The sequence below is a fragment of the Bison bison genome, unplaced genomic scaffold, assembly GCF_000754665.1.
Source record: "Bison bison bison isolate TAMUID 2011002044 unplaced genomic scaffold, Bison_UMD1.0 scf7180017864236, whole genome shotgun sequence".
Classification (NCBI taxonomy): domain Eukaryota; kingdom Metazoa; phylum Chordata; class Mammalia; order Artiodactyla; family Bovidae; genus Bison; species Bison bison.
The window spans coordinates 16,277-29,003 of NW_011494808.1; the positions used below are offsets into that span (position 1 = coordinate 16,277).

General features: G+C 38.3%; 1 protein-coding gene across 1 annotated transcript in view; it reads left to right on the top strand.

Annotated features, from left to right (window-relative positions):
* The first annotated feature begins 3,828 nt into the window (after positions 1-3,828).
* LOC104993253 (disintegrin and metalloproteinase domain-containing protein 5-like) overlaps positions 3,829-12,727 on the top strand; it is a 154,401-nt gene continuing 145,502 nt past the window's right edge. Inside the window, exons 1-3 of the mRNA XM_010846437.1 lie at positions 3,829-4,042; positions 4,557-4,636; positions 6,621-6,706. Of these exons, the coding sequence (XP_010844739.1) occupies positions 3,829-4,042; positions 4,557-4,636; positions 6,621-6,706 (380 nt within the window). The remainder of the gene's footprint in view (positions 4,043-4,556; positions 4,637-6,620; positions 6,707-12,727) is intronic.

Consider the following 12,727-nt stretch of genomic DNA (forward strand, 5'->3'; position numbering starts at 1 on the left):
CAAATATATGATTTGCAAGTATTTTTCCCATTCTGTATGTTGCTTTTTCATTTGTTAACTGTATCCTTTGCTGTGAAGAGCTTTTTAGTTTGCTATAATGAGAGAAGAGAGTGACCAACTACAAGACAAATACAAAACTGTTAATAAAATGACAATAATAAATCCTTCCCCATCAATAATTACTTTAAATGAAAGTGGGTTAAACGTCTCAATAAAAAGATACAGAGTGGCTGAATGATTAAAAATGAGAGCAAACTCCCACTGTATGCTATCTACAGGAAACTCACTTTAGATTGAAGGTATACATAGGCTTAAAGCGAGAGGAAGAAAAAGATATTTCCCACAAATGATAACTTTAAAGCGAGAGGAAGAAAAAGATATTTCCCACAAATGATAACCAAAAGAAAGGAGTGGTTATATTTAAATCAGATGAAGCAGACTTCACATCAAAAACTGCCTCTAGAGCCAAAAAAAAGATCATGACACAATGATAAAAGGGTAAATTCAACAGAAAGAGATAACAATTGTAAATATACATGCACCCCAAATCAGAGCACCTTGTGTATAAAACAAGTATAGACAAATCTGAAAGAAGAAATGCAATAATAGTAGGAGATTTCAGTGCCCTATTTTAAACAATAGGTAAAACACACAGAGAATCAATAAACAGCAGACTTGAACAGCAGTACAGACAATGTGGACCCAACAGGCATATACAGAACTTTTCACCCAAAGCAGAAGAATGCACATTCTTGATTATATATTCCCCAAACATTCCCCAAACAGGTCAGAAAACAAGTCTTAAATTTAAGAAGATGGAATCCATAACAAGCATCTTCTGCTTTATATTAATATTTTTTCATATGCTGTGTGATCTGCTCCCATTGAGGCTGCATGCAGTTTTTCCCTGCCTGAGCTGTTGTAGTTGTGGAACATGACCAGGCAAGAAAGCCACACAAACTCTTAGCTCTTACTAGATGTAAAGGTAATCTTCCAAGAGTAAACTCTATTCAAGTTCGTGTCTGCCTTTGGTCATTTTCCAGGTCCTTTGGGTTTTTAAAGGTATTTTGCCAGGCATTTATAATTGTTTTCTGTGTGAAGAATCAGACTACACATTAGTGTAATCTTTACCAGAAGTCATCCCCAGGGCTGGACTTGGTAAATCACAGAATATATTAAAAAAAAAAAAATTCTTGGAAAACTGCCAGATTGTTCTCTGGAATGATTATTACTGCTTACATGCCTACAAACCAAGTCCTATGTTTCTCTTCATTCTTACCTGCACTTGATGCTATTCGCCACCCTGCTGCTAAGCTGCTAAGTCACTACAGTAGTGTCCAACTCTGTACGACCCCATAGACAGCAGCCCACCAGGCTCCCCATCCCTGGGATTCTCCAGGCAAGAACACTGGAGTGGGTTGCCATTTCCTTCACCAATGCGTGAAAGTGAAGTCGCTCAGTTGTGTCCGAATCTTCGCAATCCCATGGACTGCAGCCTACCAGGCTCCTCCATCCATGGGATTTTCCAGGCAAGAGTACTGGAGTGGGTGCCATTGCCTTCTCCAATTCACTACCCTAATTTTTGCTAATTTATTGGATAGAAGGTGATATATCGTTGTTTTAATTTGCTCATTTGTGATTACTATTTAGCCTAAAGATCTCTTTATATCCTTTTAGGCATTTACTTATCATGCTTTATGAAAAAAATGTATTCATAATGTTTTCCTATATTGCTACTGGGTTTTTTGTCCCCTTCTGTCTCCTCCCATACCTCTGTCTATGTGTGTGTGTGTGTGTGTGTAGGCGGGGTGCTCAGGTATGTTGGATATCCTAGATAGTAATTCCTGGTTGGTATTAAACTTTGCAAATGTCCTTTCCTTGTCTTTCCCTTTTCTCTTAACTTTTTAATACTTGGGTTCTTTCTAAAGCCATTCTCTTATTTTTCAAATTAAGAGAAAGAGTTTTCCCATTATCCCTTTAATTAATTTTCTTCTAATTATTTTAATTTTTCTCCTTCTGGAAAATACTATTATTAACACTCTCTATTCCTTATCTCTTAATTATAGTTTTGTCTTTTCTATTTTTTTAAATCCTTTCTTGTTCTTTCCTGGGAGAGTTTGTCAATTGGAGCAATAAGTGTCTGCTGCTGCTGCTGCTAAGTCACTTCAGTCGTGTCCGACTCTGTGTCACCCCATAGACGGCAGCCCACCAGGCTCCCTGGTCCCTGGGATTCTCCAGGCAAGAACACTGGAGTGGGTAATAAGTGTCTATGCTACTATTTATACTAAGACTTGTGATTTTATTTCTTGCCACTTGATTATTTTAAAGAATTATTTGTTAGTGTTATGTCAGGAAGCGTTTAACAGGAGGCTTCCTGTGTGCTGTTTTGGATCTATTGGGAATTCTCTGTTCCTTATTAATTCCTGAATATTTGGGAATTTAAAAAGCATGCTGATATTTATTCAGTTTAGTTCAGTCGCTCAGTCGTGTCTGACTCTTTGCGACCCCATGAACCGCAGCACGCCAGGCCTCCCTGTCCATCACCAACTCCCAGAGTTTACCCAAACTCATGTCCATTGAGTCAGTGATGCCATCTAACCATCTCATCCTCTGTCGTCCCCTTCTCCTTCTGCCTTCAACCTTTCCCAACATCAGGGTCTTTTCAAATGAGTTGACTCTTCCCATCAGGTGGCCAAAGTATTGGAGTTTCAGCTTCAACATCAGTCTCTCCAATGAACACCCAGGACTGATTTCCTTTAGGATGGACTGGTTGGAACTCCTTGCAGTCCAAGGGACTCTCAAGAGTCTTCTCCAACACCACAGTTCAAAAGCATCAATTCTTCAGCACTCAGCTTTCTTTATAGTCCAATTCTCACATCCATACATGACTACTGGAAAAACTGTAGCCTTGACTAGATGGACCTTTGTTGACAAAGTAATGTCTCTGCTTTTTAATATGCTGTCTAGGTTGGCCATAACTTTGCTTCCAAGAAGTAAGCGTCTTTTAATTTCATGCCTGCAATCACCATCTGCAGTGATTTTGGAGCCCCCCAAAATAAAGTCAGCCACTGTTTCCACTGTTTCCCCATCTATTTGCCATGAAGTGATGGGACCAGATGCCATGATCTTAGTTTTCTTAATGTTGAGCTTTAAGCCAACTTTTTCACTCTCATCAAGAGGCTTTCACTTGCATCAAGAGGCTCTTTAGTTCTTCTTCACTTTCTTCCATAAGGGTGGTGTCATCTGCGTATCTGAGGTTATCTGATATTTATTAGTCACCAGGTAATGTAACAGAGAAGGAAATGGCAACCCACTCCAGTGTTCTTGCCTGGAGAATCCCAGGGATGGTGGAGCCTGGTGGGCTGCCGTCTATGGGGTCGCACAGAGTGGGACACGACTGAAGGGACTTAGCAGCAGCCGCAGCAGCAGCAGCAGCAGGTAAAGTAAGGAAAAGACATTTTTAGCAAATGGCATTATGATATATTACCTTTGCACCCTCTCCTCACTGTAATTGGAAACTACTTCAAAAACCGTCAATCCAAGGCGAAGATACAACCAAAACCAGGCACCACCAACCAGCCTCATCTGAGAACTGTAACTTGCGCAGCTTTTCCTTCCTTCACAAGAAACTGAATGCTCTCTCCTCAGCCGCAGCTGCCCACCAGCTGAACGCTAGGTGCGCCCGCTGGCCCTCCCGGAGGCAACCGGGAGCCGCTCCCCGCCTTTTCTTCGCGCGCCGCGGCCATCTCCCACCCGCACTGCGCCCCCATTCGCCGCAACGCCTCAACCGTCGCTGTTGGGCCAGTGTGGCTCCAGGTCAGCGGAGCCATGTTCCTTCTTCTGGTCCTTCTCACCGTCCTCAGGGGGCTGCACGGAGGCCCCAGTAAGTCCAGAACCTTGCCTTCTCGGGTTGGAGGGCTGCCCTTTTCGGTCCAGAATCGGGCCCCAGACCTCCCTTCCACGCCGTCTGACCCTTGGCCTCGAGGTCTGCAGCCAAGGAGGCAGAGGCAGCGTCAGCGCGAAAATCTTTTCATTTCTCTGGGTGATTTCCTTGTCTGTAAAATGGGAAAAAAGGAAAGATGTGGTCTTTTTAACATTCAGAATTCTGCTCTTCTAGAAATAATTGCACTGCCATGAAGAAGACATTTATCAATGAGTTCCTCCTTGGTAACTGCAGTCCTCCACCTTCTCCGTGGAAAATTGCAGATCACCTTTGTCTTCAGTATTCTGTATCTTTTTTTCCCTTGCAAATGGTCCCAGTTTCTTGATGCATTCCACTTTTTAAATTTCCATATCTCTTAGGTCAGTGTAATTTGTTACTGTTACTTAGTCAAACTGCCTGCCTAAAGATAGGAAAAGAGAGAGAATCAAACCTTAAGATTATAAAGGGTTAAGAAATGTATGGGTAAGAAGGACCAAAAGACAGGAGAAAGGGAAAGCAAATGCATATATTACACACAAAAAAGTTGGTAATGTAGAAAAACACATGAAGAATTGGATTTAGAAATGAAAATGTAAGATTACAAGTATCAGAATAACTTTGGTTTTTCTTTTAGATCTTCATAAAAAGTTTGTGCAGACCACAATTCCTGAAAAGATTTCAACGTCTGAGGCAATCAAAGATCCAGAAAATAATGTAATTGGGAAATAATATTTGTATTTCTTAAATTGTGTGAAATTGCTTTTAGTATCAAGACCATAGCTGCTGATGTTGGGCAGTAATTCAGTTCTTGGAGGCAGAGCTGAGTGCTCAGAACAGGTTCACAAGGAGGAACATTTTGATGAGAGGTGTTGAGGCAAAAAAAAAAAAAATGCATTTATTTGGTGTTTGTTAGGACTGCAGCCTGGGAGACACAGATCCAAGAAGCACTTGAAATATGTTCCACCAGACTACAAAATGGTAGAAGAAAGCTACTAGGTTCCATAAATTGTTAAGAATTAGGATTAGAGCTGGCAAGAAGTAAGAGTGTCCGTTAAGCAAGAATCGGGGTTGGAGTTTGAAATGATTACATAGCTGGGAGAGGGGGCCCATGAAACTACAGGGTTGCATCCAGCAGCTGCTAGCAGATACGGTTTTGAAAATGGTTGGTGGTGTCCTTGAGTTTGATACAGTTCAGAAAATTCATATTCTCAGTGATGCAAGAATTTGAAACCCCATCCGCTGGTGGACACCTGACTCCATTTCAGATGCCTGAACCATAGTTATTCCACTTTGATTGTTAGATGATCTTAAACATGTCATCACTATTCTCTCCACCCAAAACCATGTATTTTACTTAATAATTCAACTCTATAAGAGAATCTCTGCGAAAGTTTCCTGTTGTCTAAGTCTCATCTGGAAGGGATTTTACTTGCGAAACCTTGTGAGCAAGGCTCTTTTTTGTTTCACTAGAAAAATACTATGCAAAAACAAAAAGAAAATTTTCTTTTCTGCATAGTGATTACTTGCAGCTATGGCTGTGCTCCAACAAGGTGACACATGCCCATCTTTCATGTTTCTGCAATTGCAAAGGGAGCTGTTTCATTCTTTAACTGTCGCAGTGGATTTTAACCTGGCACTTGAAAATTTGCTTACAATTTTGAAATAAATACTTATGATAGTTGTGCATTTAGTCATTTGGGCAGAAAGACTGATGATATACAGTGGGAAAAACTATTCTGGTGCCTGCTACAATTTCTTTTATCTTCTTCCTCTGAATTTTTCTTAATCCCCCAAATTTGTTATATCACCTTCTTTGGTATTATATGAGGAAATCATTTATTTCTTTTGCTTAGCCGTTAGTATATGCAGGTTTATATTTGACTTTCCATCAAGTTTGATGTTTAGAACAATTGCAAACCACACAAAGAACTTCAAAAAGGAACTTCTCTTCACTTGAGAAATTTCTACTGTCCAAAATATTCATTACAAGATTTACACTTGTGTTTTGGCATTTTGGGATTTAAATATATGCAAATAAAAATGTAGATAATAGTTTAAAAACATTTAAAGAATTGAAAATATTGAATTGAAAATCTTGCAGCTGTGTCAGTGAAACTGTCAGAAGTCTAAACTCATAACTAATCATAAAAGAGCTGAACTGTTGAAAAGATTGTGAACTTGTGAACAAACTATAAATTGAGCTTGATATGTTACTCAAAACAAATGATGACCTTACAATTTGCTTGTAAGGGCCAATTGTAAACCCAGTCTTTCTGAAGAAAGCCAGGTAATCTTATATAAGGTTTTGGGAAGCCAAGGCAATGGCACCCCACTCCAGTACTCTTGCCTGGAGGGTCCCATGGATAGAGGGGCCTGGAGGGCTGCAGTCCATGGGGTCGCTGAGGGTTGGACGCGACTGAGCAACTTCACTTGCACTTTTCACTTTCATGCATTGGAGAAGGAAATGGCAACCCACTCCAGTGTTCTTGCCTGGAGAATCCCAGCGACGGGGGAGCCTGGTGGGCTGCCGTCTATGGGGTCACACAGAGTCGGACACGACTGAAGCGACTTAGCAGCAGCAACAGCAGTGTTCAGGGACCCATGGGCTTTCAGAAGGGAGGGTGTTTAGGTATAGACAGGCTTTCAGTTGTGTTGGTGCCGTTAGTTGAGGTAGTCTACTTGTTGGTCTCACTTTCAGAATCCTCCTCAGTGGATTGAAGCACTTACTGACTCCTATCTAGAAGCTGTCGCTGTCACTAATTGGCTGACTTTTAGAAACTTGGGGTTGTTATTGATTTGCAAACTTTCAGAAGCTAGTTATTTGAGTGTGGCTGTTGTTAACTGGCTGATTTTCTGATTGTACATGGTGGTAAAAATTATCTCTAATGGTAGTTACACAACTTGAGATTTTGGCCAAATGATAATTCTTTTCCCCCTCGCCTCCCCCCCCCCCCCCAGTTTCTGTCTATAAAGATTTAATTTTATAGTTAATTTTAAAAATTGAAGAATAATTATCTGCACCATTATGTTAGTTCCAGGTGCAAAACATAGTAATTCAGTATTTCTGTACATTACAAAATGATCACCTTGATAAACCTAGTTATCATCTATCACTGTACAAAGTCATTACAATATTATTGACAGTATTCCCCAGACTGTACATTTCATCCTTATAACTCACTTATTTTGTAACTGAAAGTTTGTATCTGTTTATCTCCCTCACCTATTTCATTCATCCCCCTCACCCTCTTCCCTATGGCAGCTACCTGTTTGTTCTCTGTATCTGTGGGTCTCTCAGCTTCAGTTCAGTTCAGTTCAGTCACTCAGTCATGTCCAACTCTTTGTGACCCCATGAATCGCAGCATGCCAGGCCTCCCTGTCCATCACCAACTCCCGGAGTTCACTCAGACTCACGTCCATCGAGTCAGTGATGCCATCCAGCCATCTCATCCTCTGCCGTCCCCTTCTCCTCCTGCCCCCAATCCCTCCCAGCATCAGAGTCTTTTCCAATGAATCAACTCTTCGCATGAGGTGGCCGAAGTACTGGAGTTTCAGCTTTAGCGTCAGTTGGTTCATTTGTTTTGTTTTTTATATTCCACATATAAGAGAAGTCAGGTGGTACTTGACTTTGTCTGACTCATTTCACTTAGTACTGTGTTGTAGGTCCATTCATGTTGTAAATGGCAAATTTTCACTTTTTGGGTAATACTATTTTGTGTATAAAACCGTATCTTCATCTATTCATCTACTGATGTGCACTTAGATTGCTTCCATGTCTTGGCTATTGTAAATAATTGCAGTGAACATGGGGTGCATGTATCTTTTTGACTTAGAGTTGTTGTTTTCTTCAGGAAAAAACTCAGAAGTGAAATTTCTAGACCCTATGCTAGTTCTGTCTTTAAGTTTTTGAGGACCCTCTATAGTACTTTACATAGTGGCTACACCAGTTTACATTCCAACCAGCATTGTATGAGGGTTCTCTTTTCTCCACATCCTCTCACATGGTTATCTCTTGTCTTTTTTTATAAGTGTGAGGTGATATCTCATATTTTTGATTAGCATTTCCTGATGATTAGTAATGTTGAGGATTTTTTCATGTGCCTGTTGGCCATCTGTATGTCTTCTTTGAAAAACTATCTATTCATATATTCTGCCCATTTTTAAAATGTGTTGTTTGCTTTTCAGATGTTGAGTTGTATAACTTCTTTGTCTACTTTGAATATTGGTCCTTTATCATACATATTTTTTGTGAATATTTTCTCCTGTTCAGTAGGCTTTTTCATTTTGTTAGTAGTAGTTTCCTGCACTGTGAAAAGCTTTTTAGTTTGATATAGTCCTATTCGTTCATTTTGTTCCCCCCTGGTTTCCTGAGGAGATATTTTAAAAAATATTGCTAAGACCACTGTCAGTGAGCATACTGCCTCTGTTTTCTTCTGGGAGTGTTATAGCTTAAGGTCTTACATTTAAGTCTTTAATTGATTTTTCAATTTATTTTTGTATATGGTGTGACAAAGAGGTCCAGTTCGATTCTTTTCCATGTGGTTGTCCATTTCCCACCACAATTTACTGAAGAGGCTGTCTTTTTCCTATTGTATGTTCCTCCTTCTTTGTCATACATTACTTGACCATGTACATGTGGGTTTAGTACTAGACTTGCTGTTCCGTTTTCTGATCTCTGTGTCTCTATTTGTGCTACTAACATACCGTTTTGGTTACTATAGTTGTGTCATAGAGTTTGAAATCAGGGAGTGTGATATCACCTGTCTTGTTTTTCTTTCTCAAGATTGTTGGCTATTCAGGTCTTTTGTGGTTCCATAAACATTTTAGAATTATTTATTTTAGTTCTGTGAAAAATGCCATTGGTATTTTGATAAGGGATTGCATTAAATCTGTAGATTGCTTTGGGTAATATGGTCATTTTAACAATATTAATTCCTATAATCTATGTACACAGTTTCTTTCCATCTGTTTATATCATCTTCAGTTTCTCTCATCAGTGTCTTATAGTTTTCTGAGTAGAGGTTTTTTACCAGCTTGGTTAGATTTATTTCTCGGTATTTTATTCTTTTTGATGCAGTTGTAAATTGGATGGTTTTCTTAATTTTTATTTCTGATAGTTTGTCAGTGTATAGAAATGCAACAGATTTCTGTATATTAGTTTTTTTTTCTTGCAACTTTGCTGAATTCATTTATTACTTCTAATAGTTTTTTGGTAGCCTCTTTAGCATATTCTATATATAATACCATGTTACATGCAACAGCGACAGTTGTCCTTTTGCCATTTTTATTTCCTTTTACTTATTTTTTGTCTGATTAATTTCACTAGGACTTCCAATACTATGTCAAATAAAAGTGATGAAAGTGAGGATCCTTGTTTTGTTCCTGATCTTAGAGGAAAAACTTTCAGATTTTCATGATTGAGTATATTAGCTATGGGCTTGTCAGACATGGACTTTATTATGTTGAGGTGTCATAGTGATGTTGGGTTTTATCAAAAGCTTTTTCTGCATTTCACAATTTTTAAACTCTTGAATTTGTTATTATGATATATCATGATATTTGACTTACAGATATTGAAATATCCTTGTACCTTTGGAATAAATCCCACTTGATCTTGGTGTATGGATTTTTAAAATATATTGTTTAATTTGTTTTGCTAATATTTTGTTGAGGATTTTTGCACCTATGTTCATCAGTGATACTGTTCTATAGTTTTCTTTTTTGTGGTGTCTTTGTCTGGTTTTGGTATCAGGCTGATACCTCATTGAATAAAATAGAGAGTGTTCCTTTCTCTTTAATATTTGTGAGTGCTTTGAGAAGGATAGGTGTTAAGTCTTCTTTTAATGTTTTGTAGGCTTCACCTATAAAGCCATCTGGTCCTGGACTTTTGTTTGTTTGGAGTTTATTTAACTTAATGATTCAGTTCATTACAGTCTATTCATATTTTGTATTTCTTATTGATTTAGTCTTGAGAGATTGTACATTTCTAGTAATTTATCCATTTCTTCTTAATTGTCTATTTTACTGGTGTATAATTGTTCTCAGTACTCTTATGATTTTTTCTAGCTCTGAGGTGTTTGTTAGATTTAGTCTTGAGAGATTGTACATTTCTAGTAATTTATCCATTTCTTCTGGATTGTCCAATTTACTGGTGTATAATTGTTCTCAGTACTCTCATGATTTTTTGTAGTTCTGGGGTGTTTGTTAGAACTTCTTTTTTATTTCTGATTTTATTTTGGCTCTTGTTTTTCTTGATGAGTCTTACTGAAAGTTTTGTGATTTTTATTTATCTTTTCAAATAACTAGCTCTGAGTTTTATTGATTTATTTTAAAATTTCTATGTCATTTATTTCTCTTCTGATCTTTTTGATATCTTGCCTTCTACTAACTTTGGGTGTTGTTTGTTCTTCTTTTTATATAGTTCTTTTGGTGTAAGGTTAGATTATTTATTTGAGATTTTTCTTGTTTCCTGAGATAAGACGTATTACTAAAAATGTCCCTCTTAGAACTGCTTTTGCCACATCTCATGTATTTTGGATGAGTTTGTTTCCATTTTCATTTGATCCAGGTATTTTTTGATTTGCTATTTAATTTCTGCTGTAATACATGAGTTGTTTAGTAGCATATTGTTCAAACTCCACATGCTAGTGTTTTTTTGCAGTTTTTTTTTCTTGTTCTGATTTCTAGTCTCAGACCTCTGTGGTCTGAAAAAATGAGTGATTTGATTTCAGTTTTCTCAAATTTACTGAGACTTGTTTTTGGCGTAGTATGTGGTCTATTCTGGAAATGCTTCTAGTGCCCTTGAAAAGAGTGTATTCTTCTTTTGGATGGAATTTTCTGTAAGAATCTCTCAAGTTCATTTGATAGTGTGTCATTAAAGGCCAGTGTTTCCTTATTAATTTTAATTTTCTGTCTCTATTATCTGTCCATTGATGTCAGTGAAGGGTTAAAAACCCTATGTTGTGTTACTCTCAATTCCTCCTTTTTTGTTTGTTAATATTTGCTTTATGTATTTAGGTACTCCTATGTTGGGTGAATATATATTTACAATTATTATATCAACTTGTTGCCTTGATCCCTTTATCATCTGGGCTGTTGGACTGTTATCCCTATTGTCCTATATTCCACTGCCTTAATTAATGTAGCTTTATTACAAGTTTTAATATAGGTGAGTACTGGTACTCATACTTTTCTTTCAATACTTTGAAGAGGTCATTCCATTGCCTTTTGTTAGTCACATAATTTATTAAGAATTGTTCTGAACATAATGTGTCATTTTTCTCTTATTGATTTTGAGTGTTTTCTCTTTTTATTTTGTTTTAAATTTTTGAGTATGACATGCCCAGGTTTGCTTTCTTTATGTTCATCCTGCGTTGGAATTATATAATAATTTGCCCCTGTGAGTTGTTATCTTTCATAAGCTTTGAAAGTGTCAACCGTGAATTCGCCAAGTGTTATTTCTTAGTCTTACCTTTCTCCTTATTTTTTGGATTATAATTGCATGAGTGTTGGAGTGAAGTGAAGTGAATTGAAGTCGCTCAGTCATGTCCGACTCTTTGTGACCCTATGGACTGTAGCCTATGGACTGTAGCCTACCAGGCTCCTCCATCCATGGGATTTTCCAGGCAAGAATACTGGAGTAGGTTGCCATTTTCTTCTCCAGGGGGTCTTCCTGACCCAAGGATCGAACCCAGGTCTCCCTCATTGTAGGCAGACGCTTTACAGTCTGAGCCATGAGGGAAATACATGAGCGCTAGACATTTTTAATCGGTCACATTTCTCTTGTTTTCTTCTTTGCATTTTTCTCTGTGTTTCAACATGGATATTTTCTACTGACCTGTATTCCTGTCACCAATTTTAACCCCTGCTAAGTCTAATCTTCTTTTATACCCTTTCACTGAACTTTTAATAACAGATACTGGTTTTTTTCTGCTGTACAATTTTAATTTGTTTCTTTATTACAGATTATACACTTTTATTGAAATTCTCCATGTTCTAATTTTAATCAAAGTTATTTAATAGGTATTACTTGTGGGCTTGTTGTTATTCTCTATTATTTGTTTATTTATTTTAAATTTGATCCTGTTCTTTAGCATTTTTTATCATTTTTTTTAAAGGGAAAGTTGGTGTATTTGTTTGCTAAGGCCCCTATAACAAAGAAACACAAACAATGTGTCTTAAGTGACAGAAACTTATTGTCTCATAGTTTTGGAGGCTAAAAGTCCAAGATCAAGGTGTTGGCAGCAATGGTTCTTTTTGAGTACTATGAGGGACAGATCTGTTCCCAGCCTCTGCCATTAGCTTATAGAGACTGCAGATTCTCCCATTGTGTCAGATCAGATCAGATCAGATCAGTCGCTCAGTCGTGTCCGACTCTTTGCGACCCCACGAATCCCAGCACGCCAGGCCTCCTTGTCCATCACCAACTCCCGGAGTTCACCCAGACTCACATTCATCGAGTCAGTGATGCCATCCAGCCATCTCATCCTCTGTCGTCCCCTTCTCCTCTTGCCCCCAATCCCTCCCAGCATCAGAGTCTTTTCCAATGAGTCAACTCTTTGCATGAGGTGGCCAAAGTACTGGAGTTTCAGCTTTAGCATCATTCCTTCCAAAGAAATCCCAGGGCTGATCTCCTTCAGAATGGACTGGTTGGATCTCCTTGCAGTCCAAGGGACTCTCAAGAGTCTTCTCCAACACCACAGTTCAAAAGCATCAATTCTTTGGCACTCAGCCTTCTTCACAGTCCAACTCTCACATCTATACATGACCACAGGAAAAACCATAGCCTTAACTAGACGGACCTTT